The 18256-nt window shown below is 50.0% G+C and overlaps 1 protein-coding gene across 2 annotated transcripts in view; it reads left to right on the top strand.

Annotated features, from left to right (window-relative positions):
- The window catches only part of hipk2 (homeodomain interacting protein kinase 2), a 46932-nt gene that overhangs the window by 3318 nt on the left and 25358 nt on the right, over positions 1 to 18256 (top strand). For both annotated transcript variants that reach the window (XM_064344655.1, XM_064344654.1), the window contains exon 2: positions 9616 to 10702. In XM_064344655.1, the coding sequence (XP_064200725.1) occupies positions 9616 to 10702 (1087 nt within the window). The remainder of the gene's footprint in view (positions 1 to 9615; positions 10703 to 18256) is intronic.

Raw genomic sequence — 18256 nt, 5'->3', positions numbered from 1 at the left:
TCATATTTGAGTCAGAGTGACGCGGCTAGCCAGGTGTTCTGTTGACAGGCTGCCCTTGCTAATGGGAATGCGGCGTTGAGCAAACATCACACGGCTCGGCATTGTTAATAAGCGTGTTATTCCGCGAATGCAGGCACACTGTTTCTTAGATTAAACCGGCTACACAGTAAGGTATAGACGGAAAAAAACAAGCTATTACAAATGTGAAATTGTGAGCTAATTAGCCAACTTTATGAATTATGATTTTCCCGTCTCCAATTCCATCAATTGTCGTCATTCTCCATTTTAAAACGGGGTGGTATTTGTGCTATTGTGACCATCAGAAACGGTACAACCGTTTAACAAATTGAACTGCACTGTTCCGAACGTGGCGTTGATGTGTCGTCACGGTCTATGCATTATAGCTATATCATTGTTTTTTCTTCCGGTGTTGATAAAATGATTGTTTTTCGGCGTTGATCAAATAGTGTCATTCACGAGTGACCGGGATCCATCTGGAATTAGTTGTGCGTAAGCGCTATCGCACCCTCCGAAACGGAGGTCATTTAACTCACTCGAACATGTTAAAAATCGCATTCAACCGAACCACAGAACAGAACCACTGACCAGTGCTCATCCAGAGAAATGCGTAACCAGCAAGACGGATGGAAACCGCGCACCGCGTGTTTGGCACCAATGTGATGGTACATTTGACTGCTATTTTATTAACTCTGGAGTGAGATCCATCGGCAGCAACTTCAATTCCCGGTGCTCACCTGCTGGCAACAAAACCAGGAATGGCTGAAACTGCTGTGGTTGGGTGCGGGTGGGGGGTGGGGGGGGGGGGGGGGCGGTGCCATAGAACATGTTTTCAGCCAAGTGTAGTGTGTGTGTGTGTGCGTGTGCGTGGAGAAAGGTAGATTGCGTTGAGTGTAGGAGGGAAAGAAATCGTAGAAAGGGAGATTTTTGCTCTTCAAAGATCCTCTCAACTCAGTGAGTGTCAGAATGAAAAGGTTTCAGGTGAAGTTCAGGACCTTGATGTTCAGCCGCAGTGGTTTAACGGACAGACAGACAGACATCAGCATCCATGATTCATGTGCCTCCTGCTCCTGTACAGAGCCCAGCCCGCTGTACTCCAGCGAAACTCAGTTATCGCTGCAATGCATCGCAGGAAAGGAAAAGCAAATGTCACACAAACCCCCTCCCCCTCACAAACCCTGCCAAAACAAGTCCCACCCCACACAACCCCCCATGCCACTCAGAGGTGATCCAGATTTTTTAAATAAAAATAAAAAAGGATTTTTAATTACTACATTGACGGTGACAGCCAGCGCAAATCAGGTTTTGGGAACAGTACTTTCAAGCAGGGGACTGTGACCACTATTTCTTTCTCTCTTTACCGTAAAGAAAAAATGCTTACCTATAATGCCCTGAAAGAATGTATTTTAAGAATGAAATGGTGTAATGTGTTAAAGTGGTGTAAATATACAGTATGTAGGAGGCGGAGCACAAGACTGGTGTGGGCACAGGGGTCAGAGGGCAAGTGTTGCTGTCAGAGAGTGGGCAGACAGGTTGGCACACCTCTGTGTGAGGCCAGGATGTGAAGTATTACCACAGATTCTTTATTCACACCAGATACTCAGCTCTTGTGTTCTTCCATTCATCCTCTGCTATTTAGCTGCAGGAGGTTCTGGTTGATAACATGTCTGTATCAGCTCATTTAACACATGCCTCTGGTTAGCACGTCACTGATATGGGGGTAGGAAATATTTACTCCTGTACCGGATGCTTGGGGGGGGGTGTTGGTAATGTATGTATGTCACTTTATCCAACCCCCTGACCCTGACCCCGACCCCCACCTTGGTCCTCAGGCCACGCCCCATTCCCTTTGATCGGGGGCCAGGCTAATGGGGTCACCCGCGCTCCTGTGTGAGTTCTGTAATGACGGCTCTGCAGTGAAGGAGAGTTCTTTTGTGAGTGCCTATAACAGCGCTAATCTCCCAGGGCCCCGTTCATCCGGGGAGACGTGCGCTGTTAGAGAGCAGCCCGCCTGCCCTTGCTCTGTTCTTGCTATTCCTTTCCTTTCTGTTCACCCTTCCTTCACCCTTTATTTGGTCTTCAACAGTAGGTGTGCTGACCTGTGCTGTGCTGTGTTGTATTGTAACCATGCTGTGCTGTGTTGTGCTGTAGCTGTGCTGAGCTGTGCCATAATGCTATGCTGTGCTGTAGCTGAGCTGGGCTGTGCTGTAACGCTATGCTGTGCTGTAGCTGTTCTGTGCTGAGCTGCATGGTGTTGCAGTAGTGCTTTAACTGTGCTCTGTTGTAGCTGTGCTTTAGCTGTGTTGAGCTATGCTGTGTTGTAGCTTGCTGAGCTATGTTGTACCTGTGCTGTGTTGTAGCTGAGCTGCATCATTAGTCTTGCCTTTTCTGCCATCTACGTTTTATAGATATCCTGACTCTTTGAATGGTTTCATGTTCCACAGTGTTCCACTGAGTCCATCTGAGAGTAATTGAAGAGGCCACTACAGTTTTGAGAGTTTTAGGTTACCTGTGTACTACAGTGTTTATGATATAGTATGACCGGAACACTACATACACAGGTGATACTATGCTCTGTTACCTGAATAACACAGTGTAGATTGTGTATTACCTCTGTAGTGTGTAGAGGATGTTTAGATTGTTACAGTTTGTAGTCCTAAAACCGGAAAGCGAGTTAGCATTTTTGAGCCATGGGTTCCCTCAGTCGATTTCCGATGCTTTTTTCCCCATAGGGTTTTTGATTTGTGCCAAAAATAAGGTCTGTAGTTAATAAAAGCTTAAGAGAGTTTCAAAAGTTGTTCTATGGCAGAAATACACCTGTTAACAAGTTGCTATATCGAAACTAACGCAACAGTTCACGGCACCACCAGTGTTCACGTCACCACCCGTCAAGTTTCATACTAGCCCGCCTGCACACGACAACCATAGTTTAAATATAGCAACTTGTTAGCAACATACTTTTTTAAAGCGCATAACAGCTTTGAAGTTCACGGTTAAGATATTAATGGGAGTAATTTAGGCTATGTCATGGAACAAAACGTGAAACACAATTAAGCTTACGTTAACCCCAAACCTTTAGAAATCGATATTCCTATGGGAAAAACATTGAATCTGCAAGAAGACTCGTTTGGGCCTACAAAGACGACACTGTAACACTCTATCCCGTGCTGAGTGAGCGGCAGTGCGAGGAGGGCTTGGTGCCTTTGTATGTCCTCCCAGACGAATGGTGTCACCTCACCAAGTCGTGCCCAGCTAGGCAGCCTCGAGCCAAATGTGACACCATGTCTGAGCGTCGGCTGTCCGTCTACCACGGAGGTCCCCAGTATTTTGGGAAAAATCCAGAACGGAATCGGGGTTGAAAAGATGCAGGCCTATGCAGGGCTTTGCATTCTGGGACTAAACCCCCCTGTCTCACCACACAGATGAGGATCAGAGCAGAATCAGTCTCCCCGTCATTCATCTCAAGGTCCCGAGTGGAAAAACAGGAGAAGTAACGACCCGCGCTGTCTCCAGATAAAACAGGATATTCCGCTCGGGCTCAGTTAATCATGTGATTGCGTCTTTCGGGGGAAACGCGCGGAGAGCAGGCGGGCGCCGTCTCTGCGTGCTTACATAACGGACCGAAATACCCGCCGCTAAAGAGACGGAAGGTCGCGGGAAGTGCGGGAAGCAGAAATGCAGGTTTAGCGCGGTTTGCTGTCATCCTGCGTAATGACGGCGTTCTCTCAGGGAAATGACGGAAGATTGCGTTCGCTGAGGGAGGGGTGGTGGGTGGCTGGGGAACCCCAAACGCGCACGTACGCACACACGGACTTTTCTTTTGTGTGGTGTGTAATGCATTTGTGCTTTCCTCTGTGTGTGTGTGTGTGTGTGTGTGTGTTTGTGTGTGTTTTTGTGGTGTGTGTGTGCATGTTAGTGGTGTGTGTGTGTGTGTGTTTTTGTGGTGTGTGTGTGTGTGTGTGTGTGCATGTTAGTGGTGTGTGTGTGGGCGTGTAGAGTTGTGTGTGTATGTTCATGGTGAGTGACTGTTGGCGTGTTTGTGGGGCGTGTGAGAGAGAGAGAGTGGCTCTGTGTACCTCAGGGGTCCACTGTGAGTTTTAAGGGGGGGGGGGGTCTCCGCCCCCGTCTCCTCTCGCCGCAGACGAATGGCGCGCAGGTTGTCCCGGTTGGCAGCGATGCGCGGCGGCGGCGGCGGCAGCCGAGAGCTCCAGCGGCGGTAATGAATCCGCTTCAGATAAAGGCCACGGCGCGACCTTTAGCGTATGAAAGGATGACCTTCACCGGCGCCGCGCTCATATTTTCACCCGCTAAAAGCCTGAGAGGGGCTGCAGGGGGAGGGAGGGAGGGCACCGGCGGACGTCTGTGAAATATGCCGCGGCTCGGTTATGATCGGATCAGAACGGCCCCGGGGGCTGATGGGAGGTTTGTTTGATCAGTGAAGAAACACCTGCGTGTGTGTGTGTGTGTGTGTGTGTGCGTCTGGCGTGAACTGGGCGGGACCGGCGGTGGACGGGTGTCTGGGGTCCGTGTCCAGGGCGTATGAGGGGCCCGGCGGCAGCGGGGGGGGAGCCGCGCAGGACCTGGGCCCGGTGCCGCTGAGTCAGAGGTCAGAGGTCAACGCTCATTTAAACAGATTTAAAAGGTTCCCGGCCGGCAGCTCTCCCTGGAACTAGAGCTAATGTAGTGGCTCTCATACCTTAATGGGTGTTTGGGCAGAACTGTGTGTGCCAGCAGTCAGACGGGCTGGGGGCCCACTCACGGTCTGGGGGTAGCAGAGTTTCCTGTGTGTTTGGTTCTGTTTAGAATATACACACACACGCACACAGACACACACACACACACACATGCACACACCACATACACACACACGTATACACGCACACTACAATACTGTCTTCAGATCGCAGTCACTTGAAATGGACTCCAGCTGATCGTATTGAAACCTTTTGCAGCTGGTTCTACAGAAGCAACCCTGCTCGCATTCTCAGCTAAGGATGCACAAATTACTGAACACCTGCAGCACTGCCTTTTCAAAGTTCGGTTGTAACAGTTTCTGTGCCTGTGGGGTTAAGGCTGCAGAATTTGGTGCAGGAGTTGTGATTAAGAGTGCGCTTCACTCTGTGTGATTGAGAGCATGCTTCTGTCTGTACAGGGCTGTACAGTCTGCATGCGCCATAGCAGAGTTCCAGAAACTGCCGCAGAACAATAAGGACAGAACAACATTCCTGCAAACACAAAGGAGTGGGCCGTGCATGTGTGTGTATATGCGTGTGTGTGTGTGGGCGTGCGAGTGCGAAATTCTTCCGTCGTTTCCTGAAGTTGGTTCTCACGAGCTTTTTAAAAGCAAAGCGAGTTCTGTACAGTGTTTTCAAAACAGGTGCACATAACAGAAGTCATGTCAGCAAATTCCATCTCTTCAACAAATAAGCGAACCGCTGTAAAATAATAACACGCTTGGTCCACTGTCAGCTTGTTTTATAAATCCATAAATGCATTAGAAGTGTTCACTGAACATTTCCAAGGCTGGGTCTGACTATCGCTGAAGTGCCCAAGACCCTACACCTCCTGCGTACACACCTGACACACACACACTGTCTGCACTGCACCAGAAAGCTCCAGAAAGACAGGAAAAACTTACTGTAGTTTACTGGCTTCTTTGCTTTTGTTTGGCTAGGAAGCATAAACAAGATGGTAAAAGCTATGCTGTATTTTGTGTTCATAATAATTTTGATGTCATGTCAGGGGAGCACAACAATGTGTTTGTGCTAGTCCTTTGTTCCCAAGTATCCTGGCTTCATTTTCAAAATGGCTGTGTACAGCATCGGACCACAATCAGACTTTTCACCAAAGATATTTGCAGTCTGAAACTGTATCTCATGATTATATCATGAATGCCAGATCAGATACATCATTATGGATAATGAAATCCTGAGTAGATGTTGAGGTGAAACCTTGAAGTGTATTTAGTGTAGTCCCGGGCATGTACTTTAGTGCTCTGGAGGGTGGGCTGTGTTTGTGTGGGGAGGGTTGTATTTAGCTGAAGCCAGTGCAATAGCAGTGGCCCATCCACTCCACTCTGCTCATTCTTTCAGAAAGAGTGACCCAGAATCATGCGAGGGGGAGGCCAGTCTCTTCCCCTCACATCCCTTCACCGCCCCCCCCCCCCCTCGTGACAGCCGGGGAGATAATGCCCGTCTAGACATGTACAGGTCAGTCGGGAAAATGGCCGCCAGCGCCAGTCGCTTTCAGATGACCAAGTTATTTATGCGGCCCGACTGCGTAACTGTCTGCCCCCCCCTCCCCCTCCCTCCCTCCATTCCCATTCGGCTTTGTGTGAGGGGAGAGGGAAGGGGGAAGGAGGGGGGGGGTACGGCAACATCCAGGCTCTGGGAACAGATGGCTCTTTCATACCCGGCATCGTTCTCTCTCTCTGTTTTCGGGGGTGGGGTGCGGGCGGGTCGAACGCAGGGTTTCGGACTCTCAGGTGGTTCTCGTTCCAGGTGACGGAGCCCCTGGTCCGCCTTTTTTTTTTCCTTTGCGGTGTTCTGGTGGAGGTGGAGGGCGCGGCTTTCAACACTTTGTCAGGCTAAGCTGTAATAAAATCCTAATCAAAACAAGCATTCAGACTGGGGCCCAGTCACTGAGAGCCCTCCTCTCTCTTTCTCTGCCCCCCCCCCCACCCCCCTTCCCTCTCTCTTTACACAGAGTTCACTTCATTCAACAGCGGGAGAGATTAGCTAACCTTAGAGTGAGACAACCGCCCCCCCCCCCAGCAAAAAAATCTGACTGTTACTATTATCATATTTTCAATTGCCTAAGTGCTGCATAATGTCGCAGACACTGCGGTGAATAATTTCAGCATGTGAAGCCACGCTATTATGTAACTCCGCCGAAGGTTTTTCAATAGCGCAAATGCGAATCGTATTTAAGTGGCCTTTCACGTCTTGTTGGCAGAGTGAAAACATTTAAAAAGCTTAATTGATATGTGACAGCAAACCATGCAGGTGGTGGCGAAAGGGTCGCAGTTGTTGGCTTTTACAAACGCTTTTGCGTTTCCTCCAGTCAGTCGAAACTTGCAAACAAAAGCTGTTTTAAAAAAATACTAATAAAACTACGATTTAAGTTCCAATTTTTATTTTATTTTCGTTTTCTCACAGCAAACAGCAGGTTTCAAAGCTTACGTTACTGATTGTAGTTTAAATAGTTTAGGTTCATTGTACTTTTGACAGATGTTGCCTATTTAAAGGCTATAGGTGAACTGCAGCAAAAGAGATGCAAACTTGTAATGAGTAGGAATAAGTTTTTTTTTCAGAATATTTAATAATTTTGTAAACACAGCAATGTCTTGCTTGCAGGAAGCTTGCGTCTTTGTTAGATATTATTTTGAGCAGCATTTCTGTATAAAAAAGGCAATGCTGAACACTACAATATTCTATAGGGTCGATTGTATTCAACTCTGGACTATATTAACCAATAACAGAAAGTACGTAGACCATTAAAGCTTTTGGCCAGCTTGCATGTATTCAATAGACAATTGCATATTAATTTTAGGCGTGAAGTCTAAGCTTTTATCCTAAGAGGCTTTCAAAACTGCACATATGAAGTTTTTGGCGACGACTTGAGATCACATCAAACAGGCCCTTTCTTGGAGATGCTCCAGCCGTCTAACCTCTCCTTTAAGCGATTGTGTAGCAGAGCATTGTGACCGCATGTCTCGTCATTGGCTCGTTGATAGATCATCGATTTCCTAAGTCTCGCTGAGGGACATTCCAGAGTTTAGAAGTTCCACGGTGTTGTAAGTGGAGCGGTCTATTCGACCCTGATGTGGTTAATACCCACAGTGTTATACTGGACCGGGTTCACGGTAACAGACACGGTCACGGTGGGTTCACCCGGCACTGTTCCAGTTGAGTCGGTGCGCTCACGGTTGGACGGTTCCTCTGTGAACGGTCGCCTCATTGTCCTCCCCTGGCTGTGTCCGGGGTATTTTTAGCGTTCAGACCCACGCAGAGAAGAACGTAATCCGGTCGGGGGTGACATACGTTCCCGGTGGCTGAGGTGCTTATCGCCGCTCGCGAGCTCCTGATTGGCTGTCAGATGATCCTCGTTATTTGCTCAGTCGGCACTTTGGGAGGATAGGGGAGGGGCTTCGGCAGGCCCGATGGAGCGTATGATTGGTTACTTAACCCCTGTCTCAGCCTAGGGGCTGAGACGCAATCCGGTATCCTCCAAGATGTGGGGCAGATGGCCCAGGATGCCGTGCGCAGCTTTCCGTGACCCTGCCTCCTGCTCAAGTCTGGGGTAGCAAGCAGGGGTTTCTGGGTACGGTGGACACGTCTGTAAATGTGGCTCAGGGAGCTGTCGGGCCCCCAGGGGGGCCGGAGCTGTTTCCGATCCAGCCTTTTCACGTGTCACTCTGGACATAGACCTGCCAGTCACCTGAATCATCCTTATTAAAAGTGCTGCCCTGTTTTCTTCTACATGTTTGAGGTTACTGAGATGAGCTTTTCCGCCCCCAGCACTTCCAAGAGGGTTCAGCTTGACCCCTATCGGAGACTTCAAATCAATAAAATTTTTATATATTTAAAAAAATTTATCAGGTGGCATTTCTCCCTGTGTTTTCATTGGCTGTGTATGGAGGATGTGAGTGCTTTTTAAATTACCCAGGTGACAGGTGAGGCAGGTGGAGTTGCATGGCCTCAGTCTGTTACGTTTGTTTTATTTATTTCTTTTGTTTCCTGGCAGAACTGAATCATGGTGTCTCTGTGATTAAGTCTTCTTCGGAACCTGCCTGTCTGGTTGTTATCTCCACCCTTTACCGCAAGTGAGAACTGCTCTCATACAGAGAAGTTCCCGTGAGTTTGTTTACAAAACACCTGTGAGTGTGTGCGCTTGCGTATTTGCACGCGTGGTTTTGTCAGCGCGCTCTCTCTTGCCACGCGAGGCGTGTAAATCCCAGCGTGATTCTGGGCTCTCCGTGTCGCCAGGCTCTCTGCTTTTTTTTGTGATAATTCCAGCGCCGAGAAGCTTTCAGGACTATTCTTAGTCTGCTGTTTGTTCGAAATTCTTTCTCTTCTGGGGCAGAATATGTTTTTTTGTTTGTTTGCCGGTTTTGGTATCGGAGGTTTATTTTGGTGGAATCGATGGCCTCATAAGAACGTCCGATTACAAATAGCGTCTAACACACACACGCACATGTGCACATGCACACGCACACACACACACACAAGGAAGTGCACTTATGTGCATGAATTCATGGGTAATTGGGGACCAGGGCCAAAGATAGGCCTGCCACACACACACTCTCTCTTTCTTTCCCTCCCTCACTTCCTTCTTTAAACCCTGATATTCAGTACCTCTCATTCTCACTTTCTCACTCACCTTTTCCCAGCTTCTCTTGGTCTCTCTCGCAAAGAAAAATAAAATATGATGAATTCCTGTCCTTGGACTGGAACAGTCATTTGCAATCGCCTTGAGTGCCATGGCTGCATGCGGTCAGTATTGAAACCGCCTCTGAATTTGCATCGGTAGCGCCAGACTGACCTGTCACTTCCTGTCTGACGCCCCCTCCCCCCCCCCTCCTCTCGCCCTCCCCAGGTATGGCCTCCCATGTGCAGGTCTTTTCCCCGCCCGCCCTGCAGTCCAGCGCCTTCTTTAGCGTGAAGAAGCTGAAGGTGGAGCAGAACCCCGGCTGGGACATGACGGGCTACGGGGCTCACGCCAAGACCTACGGCCAGAGCGCCGTCGCCAACGGCAACGGCGCCAACCCCGCCCTCCCCTACGAGCAGGCGGCGGCGGCGGCCCTGCTGTACCCGGTGGACATGGGCTCCAGCCTGGCGCTGGCGGTGGCCTCCAACCTGACGCGCCGCAGCACGGTCAGCCTGCTGGACACCTACCAGCGCTGCGGCCTGAAGCGCAAGAGCGAGGAGCTGGAGAGCTGCGCCGCGGGGAGCGTCCACGTCCTGGACGAGCAGCCCGAGCCGCAGGCCCCGCCCCCGCAGGCCCCGCCCGCCGCCGCCGCCGCCGCCCACAACGACCCCGCCGGGGCCGGGGCTCCGCCCGCGGGCGCGGCCACGGCGGCCGACTCCGCCCCCGCCTCCAAGAACGGCGCGTCGGCGGGCGAGGGCGACTACCAGCTGGTGCAGCACGAGGTGCTCTGCTCCATGACCAACACCTACGAGGTGCTGGAGTTCCTGGGCCGGGGCACCTTCGGCCAGGTGGTCAAGTGCTGGAAGCGCGGCACCAGCGAGATCGTGGCGGTGAAGATCCTGAAGAACCACCCGTCGTACGCGCGGCAGGGCCAGATCGAGGTGGGCATCCTGGCGCGGCTGAGCACCGAGAGCGCCGACGACTACAGCTTCGTGCGCGCCTACGAGTGCTTCCAGCACAAGGGCCACACCTGCCTGGTGTTCGAGATGCTGGAGCAGAACCTGTACGACTTCCTCAAGCAGAACAAGTTCAGCCCGCTGCCCCTGCGCTACATCCGGCCCGTCCTGCAGCAGGTGGCCGCCGCCCTGCTGAAGCTCAAGAGCCTGGGCCTCATCCACGCCGACCTCAAGCCCGAGAACATCATGCTGGTGGACCCCGCCCGCCAGCCCTACCGCGTCAAGGTCATCGACTTCGGCTCGGCCAGCCACGTCTCCAAGGCCGTCTGCTCCACCTACCTGCAGTCCAGATACTACAGGTGAGCGCTGGGTTGTCTATGTCAGGTGAGGGCTGGGTTTGCTGTACTACAGGTGAGTGCTGGGTTGTCTACACTACAGGTGAGCACTGGGTTGACTGTACTACAGGTGAGTGCTGGGTTGGCTGTACCACAGGTGAGTGCTGGGTTCTCTGTATTATAGGTGAGCGCTGGGTTGTCTGTATTATAGGTGAGCGCTGGGTTGTCTGTAATATAGGTGAGCGCTGGGTTCTCTGGTCTACAGGAGAGCGCTGGGTTGTCTGTTAGCCTGCATGTGTCACTTCAGTATGAGTACTGTTAGCCTGTTAGCAAGTCACTGGCTCCAGTCTAAGAGTGCTGTCAGCCCGCTCTGTTTTACTGCTGCTCATATAACTCATGAGAATGCACTCACGTTCTTTCACCTTGTAAGTCACTCGAAATAAAAGCACCTGCTAAATGAGAGTAATGTGATGAACGATGTGGCCTTACAACCAACGAAGTGCTGCGTGCATTTCATCTGAAATAAAGCCACATACCCCACAGGACCGAACTGGAAAGCGCTGTCATTCCACAGCTCAGACCTGTGTGGCTCTCCTGGAATTTCCCGGCTTTTTCTATCTTCGAGAACTCTTTCTGTCACTCAAAGGTGACATTTTTTCTGTATGGAACGTGGTTTGAGTAATTTTTTCTATATGTTTGAGGAAAAATTCCTCCTGGTCCTGAAACCACTTGCTGGTGAATAGAATGTGTCTTTGGGAATGCGTTTCCCATTTTGAGAGCGTTGTGCTCCATTTTGAGAATGTTCTTCGTACGGAGCGCTCTGGGGCCTAGGTGTGATGCAGTGTTGATTTATTGCAGGGGCGGTCCTCGGTGTGTTTGAACTCTCGGAGATGCGGCTGGTGTGAACTTGAGGTGGTTCGAGCCTCTTGCCTTTTGGGAGCTTTTTAGAGTTTTTACGACACCCTCATTCACCCCCCCATCCCCCATCCCCCCACCCCAGAGACAGAGCTGTTAAATTCAAAAGCTTTGCGGAGAGAGCTGGCTGCTTATCTTGCTCAGTGTTACAAAAGGGCCCTGTTGTGGTGCGTTTTGAAGATTAAAGGCGGCCTCTTTGGTGAGCTTCACAATGTGGGTGTTGTTGCGAGGATGACAGCACCTGGGAAACGTTTACTGGGGAGGATATTTATTCTTTCTTCTGTTTTTAATTTTTGGGTTATCTTTAGAAGGCCGTCTGGGAAAGACAGCAGAGATTTTTTTGTGTTTGTGGATGCGTGCTTGCGTGTGTATGTGCTTGTGTGTGTATATATATATATATGTGTGTGTGTGTGTCTGTGTCTGTGTGTGTGTTCTGGAGAGTCTCAATGCAAGCAGGCCTCGTTTGGGCCCCTGCTTGTCCCCCTGAAGAGGTAGACGGGGGGTCACACGGGTTGGTAACACACACCAGCTCGATATCAGAAACCCACGACCCACTGGGGTCTGTCTCCGTCTTCTCCTTTACCTCAGGAAAGCTGTCAGCATGGGCTGAATGTTCTCGCCATTATTTTTTTCTCTATCGTTGGCAATGGACGGCACAGGCTCGGTTGCAGGGGGGGGTGGTGGAGAGATTAGCTTTGTGTGTTGGGTTTATTCCGCCCCGCTAGAGGACCCCCCCCCCCCTTTCTGGGACGTGGTTCTGACTTCGATCACATTTCTCAGTTCAGCTCTGTGAACTCTATCAACCCTGTGGTTCAGACCCGGGGTTCGGAGCGAGAGACACAGTGAGACGCTGGAATAGCAGGAGGAGGCAAGTGCCAAATAACGTCAGGCTTTCGCAAAAAATGTCCGACTGAGAATCCTAACGGTGTCTCAGCTGGCGTGTCCCTGGCAATGGCTGACGCTGCCACAATAAGTGCTGCTCTCCTGTCATTGTGTGCCTGTGCTTTCTGTCATACTGTGTGTGTTCACAGACCAACGTGTGCCTTAGTGTCTGGAGGCTGAAAATCTGAGCACCTGGAGCCTCCTTTTTCCGTGTGGTTTCTAAACTTTGTTCCAAAGTGAATTATGAAGTGTTTGTCAGCAGAAAGCATGGCAAGACCATTCTTCTAAATGTTTAAAAGGCTATGTGTTATTCTTGTTAAATCAGGGTAAGACTGCTTGAATGTGTTTTGACACAGAAGCAGGCGGTGTTCTGGTATTTGGGTTTCTGCTAGTAGGACCGCTCAGATAAATGTTTGAATAAAGTCCCGTGTCCCAATTTGGGGGCTTTCTTTACTTCGTGTTTTAAACATCTCTACGCTCTTATTGCGTAGGTCTGGGTTTATTGTCTGTTCCTCTTGGCACGGAAAAAAAATGTACCCGTTCAATTTCCAAAAAAAGGCCCCTTTGTCCCTGACGTCTCTGCTCCGTTTCGTGGTGTGTCCTTCCCGAGGGACGCACCGACGCTATTTATGTCCAAACCGTGCAGAAGCGCAGTCTTGTGCTTAGGGAACTGGGCTTACTGTAGGTTGCAGGTTCACATCCCAGGTGGGGCACTGTCTTCGTACCTTTTGTTCAAAGGCGCTTAACCTGAATTACTGCTATTATAATATATCCACCTGTATGAATGGGCGCAGTTATACTGTATGTGCATAAGGGTGTTTCTTAAACAAATAAAATTGTCGTTTGAATCCTCTGTTGAGTTATAGTCTTATATATCCCTCTCGCATCATATAAGGAGGATATGGCTTGAGAGTAAAATGGAGGGTTTCTGAGTCCCTGTGAAACTGGAACCTGACGCTGACCAGACCTCCCGTCTGACGGTCGGAAAGCCCTGCTCTTCCTCTCTATGTCACATGATTTAGCGCATGCAGTGATGAGCTGGGGTCACTGCAAGGGGTAGAGGAGAAGAGACGCCTGTAAATCAGTGCCTTGCCCCCCCCCCATGCGATGGGACTGCATGCAGGCCCCTTTCATTTTGTATCTATTGTATAAATTTTGCAGAGGTCACCTGCAGTTTACCTTAGAGTACAGAGAAGCTCAGAGGTCTGGTCTCTCCAGCCCTGTCAGCCCTGTGTGTACGAGCAGGCCGACCCGCGGCCGCCATCCTCGCCAAGGCCACCGCCGCTCCCGCCCTCGCCTCCTCTCGGGGCAGCGAAGCGTTAATGAGGGGGCCCCTCAGATCTGGGGCGTGAGGGGGGGAGGGGGGCAGTCCTGGTGGAGACTTTTTACCTGCTGGGAGCTACAGCTCTCTGAGAATGACATAATGCTGGGTCTGCCTCAGTCGCATGAACTCTACCTCTCCCCTTCTCTCTGCATGTCTTCCTTCCACAGTCTTTTCTCTTTGAAAAATGTATAATAACAGATTTTTTTTTAAACGAAATTGTATTAATTACTGTTATGACTGAGCCATTCAAATGGTGAATATGGGTCATGCGCTTTTACTTAGATCTTTCCGTGAAACCAGTTATGGCAGCGCTGTCTGTGCCATGTGAATGAAAGGAGCGGTGCCGGGTCTTTCATCTTGGTCATAATGGTACATCTGCTAATATTTTTGCCAAACATTAGCGGTGCACCGTAGAGAGATTTTAGATCTGAGAAACGGCTCAATGAGATCACAGGAGAAAAAGTAATCTTAAGCGCCTAATTCTAGTTTGTGTGTCGTACTCGTAGCATGACTAGTAAGCCGGTGTAGAAAGTGCGGAATTCAAAGCATTTCGGAAAAACAAACAAGCAAACAAAACGATGGGAAGTGGCTTTCGGGAGAAAACGGTTACATAAAAGCTAGCGTTAGCTCGCCCCTGCCTCGCTCGCTATGTACCCTGTAGTTATTTGCTTTGGCAGCGCCTGTAAACTGCGGAACAATCGCTTCTGACTTCTGAGGCAGAACAAGCCGCGCTAAAGCTTTCCTTTTACCCACCTCAAACACGGCGCTATCTGCCGCTGGTTTGTGCTCAAATGCGTGTTTAAGATAGGATGCACAACATGTTTTAGAATTTCTCTGCGAAAGAATATATATTTGTGAGGGGAAATTCTGAAGGGTATATTCAGAATGCAAATGCAGGTTTTACTTTGTTGTTTTTCCCTTTCAGAGCTAAAGTAACTGCGCGCGCTGGGGGAGTTCAGGCGCTCCAATGCTGCTTATGCGCAGGCGGTGTCGTGTCCCTGTACACGCGCTAGGTCACCCTTATTTGCATTCCAGGTGTTGCGATTTAAGTAAAAAGTAAGCTCATCAGTGTTTTTTCCAGGGTTCGGAAAATATTTTTTCTTGGACAACGATTGTAAGTTTTGGTTGGCAGCATATTTTGTCATCAGTTCTCAGGGCATCTACTGCAGTGTTTTCAAAGCTGACTGGCATGCAGAGTCAAAATATTTCACCTATGTAGTTGTACCAGGTACACCAGCAGGTACATACCATTTCTAACTGTGGAAATGATAACTGCCGGATATGTGTGTTTGCTGGGGTATGTATGATACCTGCATATATTAGTATTCTCTCCAGGCAACCATTTAAAGATAAACAGGAAGTGCAGGACGCTGTGAGACATTGGAGACACACGGGCAGTATTGATTTTGAGTCTGTCGTTTTGTCTGCGGCTCTGTGCTGCTCCAGTGAGGCAGAGATTTGGTGAAGAGCGGCGGGTCGCAAATACAAGCCAGTGACAGACGGGGCTCATTTAACAGGAGTGAGAGTGACAGCCACACGTTTCACTGCTCAGACTGAATATTCAGGCTCACACTCTTTAGGAATCCATCAAACCCGGCAGTCTGCTCTGGACTGGAACAAAATCGCTGGAACTTTCTCTGGCTTCTCAGCTCCAGAGCTGCATAATCTGAACGCCCAGCATGCCGAGGGGCAAGATATGGGCCCTTTGTGCTTTCTGACGACCGGTGGCACCTCACCTCTCCTTGTCAGTGACGTCATCCACAGAAACCGCCCCTTTGGACAGCGTGGACATGTTTTAATCTGGCAGGTTGCCCTTAGTTACTGATGTCCCAAAACCCCCTCCTGTGAATACTTTGTGTGTTTTGGTGGCAGTCAGCGGCTGGGCTGCCGATAGAGAGAGAGAGAAAGAGAGAGGGAAAGAGAGAGAAAGAGAGAGTGAGAGAGAGAGAAAGAGAGAGTGAGAATATGTTAATGTGATAGCCCGTTCCCACGCATTTGGAATGCAGGTGCAGGTGAGGCGGAGAGGAAGGCGGAGGCCGCCGTTCCTGCGGGAGCCTTAATCCCTCGTTTCCACGGCGCCGGCGTGCCGTGCATGGCTGAGCGAGTTTCGGGGTGGACGGCGTTCGCACGGCTGACTCTGCCGCTGCCTGTCAGGCAGCCGCTGCGCAGGTGACTCTCGGGTCATCGTCTCTCACATGATTTAGAGCTGTGTGTGTGCGCGTGTGTTTGTGTGTGTGTGTGTGTGCATACGCTTGTGTTTGATTTTATCTGCCATTTTGGAAGGTAATGAAACTGCATACTTAGGACTACATTTGAGGTACCCCTTGTTGTTACTCTCCCAGTGGAATAGCTTGGGCATTCCCACCTGCTAGGGCTGGGAGTTGTAGTGTTCGGGTCTTTTAAGAGGGTGATTGTGTTTGGAGGGGGGGGAAGTCCAGGAAAGCTTAGTGTGGCCCTGTTTCTCATTTCCTGGTGAACTCTTGGGTCTGTGTATGTCTGCGAGTGTGTGTTTGTGTGCCTGTGTGTTATGTGTGTGTGCGTGCGAGTACGTGTGATGAATAGGTCTGAGGCCATCCACGGCTCGGTCTTTTTCTTTTCTAAAACCACTCCCAAGCGGCCCCTGAATGGGGTTTGGCGAACTCCGCTTAAATAACAGCATCCCTGAAAGCTGTAATCCTGAAGTGCGTCGCAGTCGAACCCCACTTTCACCCGGCGATCATCAATTATTCAGAGTGATTAATGGCCGAGCCCAGCAGGAACGCCGGGCCGCGTATCGGGTAGCCGCAGTTCGGGCCCGGGGCCGAATTTGTTTGGAAAAATAATCGCTCATGAGCTGGATTCTGGTTAATAATTAAAGGGAGGGGGGCTCTGGAGACGGGAAGGCTTCCTCCTGTGGAGAATTTGGGGGTTGGGGAGGGGGGGGGGGGATCTGTGAAGTGTCAGAGCTTTGAGTGAGGAACCTGCGCCATTTTGTTTGCTCAGAATATCAAATACAAATCGGTCCTCTTCTGTTCCCAGTTGACCAGGTAGTTTTCAGCTGCGAAGAGAAGTGTCGTTATATGAAATATTGGTTTTTTAAAATGACATTTTTTGCTTCTTTTCTGGTTGGTTACCAGTTTTGGAGTGTGTGCTGAGCCCTAGCCCTGTGTGTGTGCGTGCGTGTGTGTGTGCATACGTGCGTGAGAGTGTGTGTATATCTGTGTGTGCACTCGCATGTGCCTCCTTTTGGTATGTTTGTGTGCATGCGCATGTGTGTGTGTGTCTGTGCGTGCATGCACATTTATTCTCCCTGTCTTCTTCCTTTCTTCTCTGACTCCCACTCCTTCATTTGTCGTCTCTGGTTTTGCTTCATTAGCATGACAAGTACATACTTCTGTTGGCAAAGCACAAGAATAAGGCAAATTAAGCACACTTACAAGAAACGAGGAAACAAAAGAAAAATATGAATACATTTGCATTAGAACAGAAATAGAGACGGTCCTTGGTTCATTATAATTACCATTTCATTTAATCTCTTTTTCTCTTTCTCTCGCTCTCTCTCCACCCCTCCCTGTCTCTCCGGTAAAAGTCCCTGCGTTCTAAAGAAAAAGGATGTGCAGTTTGCGGATGAGATGAACACTGAGATAGAACACAAAGCTGAAAGACTGCGTTACGGAAGCTTTGGCCAGGAAATCATCACCGCGCATTGACGAACACATTAATAGCCAGGTGCTAATTTCCACGGCAACAGAAGCGTCACCGTGGTTATTCTAAATTTGGCGGCTGACGGCGACGGCGAAGCGCCTGGAATTAGCTGCTTCGGAGCCACGCCGCGCGGTCACCGGTTTTCGCGCGGCCCGTGGAAGACGCTCCCGCCCCCCCCGCGGCCTGTAGGGAGCGCTCTCTCTGTCGGCCCGACGTTCAGGCTCTGTCCGGTGTTCAGGTGCTCCAGCCTTGATAAGCTCTGTCCATTACGCGAGCGTTCACCTCTCTTCTGACAGTAACGGTGTTTTTAGTGTGACTGTGAAGTCTACGTACTGGTCACAGGTCTCCAGTCTTAGCTCGTGTTTAGGACTGATAAAGCTAATTTAGGAATATTCTTACCGACCCCACAACTTCTCCCTGATCCTTGTCTACTTCCAAAATCTCAGACATTTGGGTTTTAGAAACTTGAGATCTGTGCCAAACTAATGGCTTTGGATTTTTTATAACTTTGTTGTAGCGTTCTCTTACGGAATTGGAGCAGTCTGCCCCGATGTTGCTGTTTTTGGGGGATGGTGGGGGTAGTGCTGCTGTGGTGTCTAACGTCAGCACTGGCTTTTGGGCCCATCCCAGAAACGGACACGCATTCCTCGGGGGCGGCAGTGTCTCCTGGGTCCCCAAATCTCCCCAGCCCAGCCGTGGCCCCAGTTTGAGACCAGTAACAAAAAAAAAAACACGAAATTCAGCTGAATCCCAATGTTTTTTTTTGCCAAGTA

This window comes from Anguilla rostrata, chromosome 7, assembly GCF_018555375.3.
Source record: "Anguilla rostrata isolate EN2019 chromosome 7, ASM1855537v3, whole genome shotgun sequence".
NCBI classification, from domain to species: domain Eukaryota; kingdom Metazoa; phylum Chordata; class Actinopteri; order Anguilliformes; family Anguillidae; genus Anguilla; species Anguilla rostrata.
The sequence above is the reverse complement of the archived record's forward strand: the minus strand, read 5'-3'. Positions and strand labels throughout refer to the sequence as shown.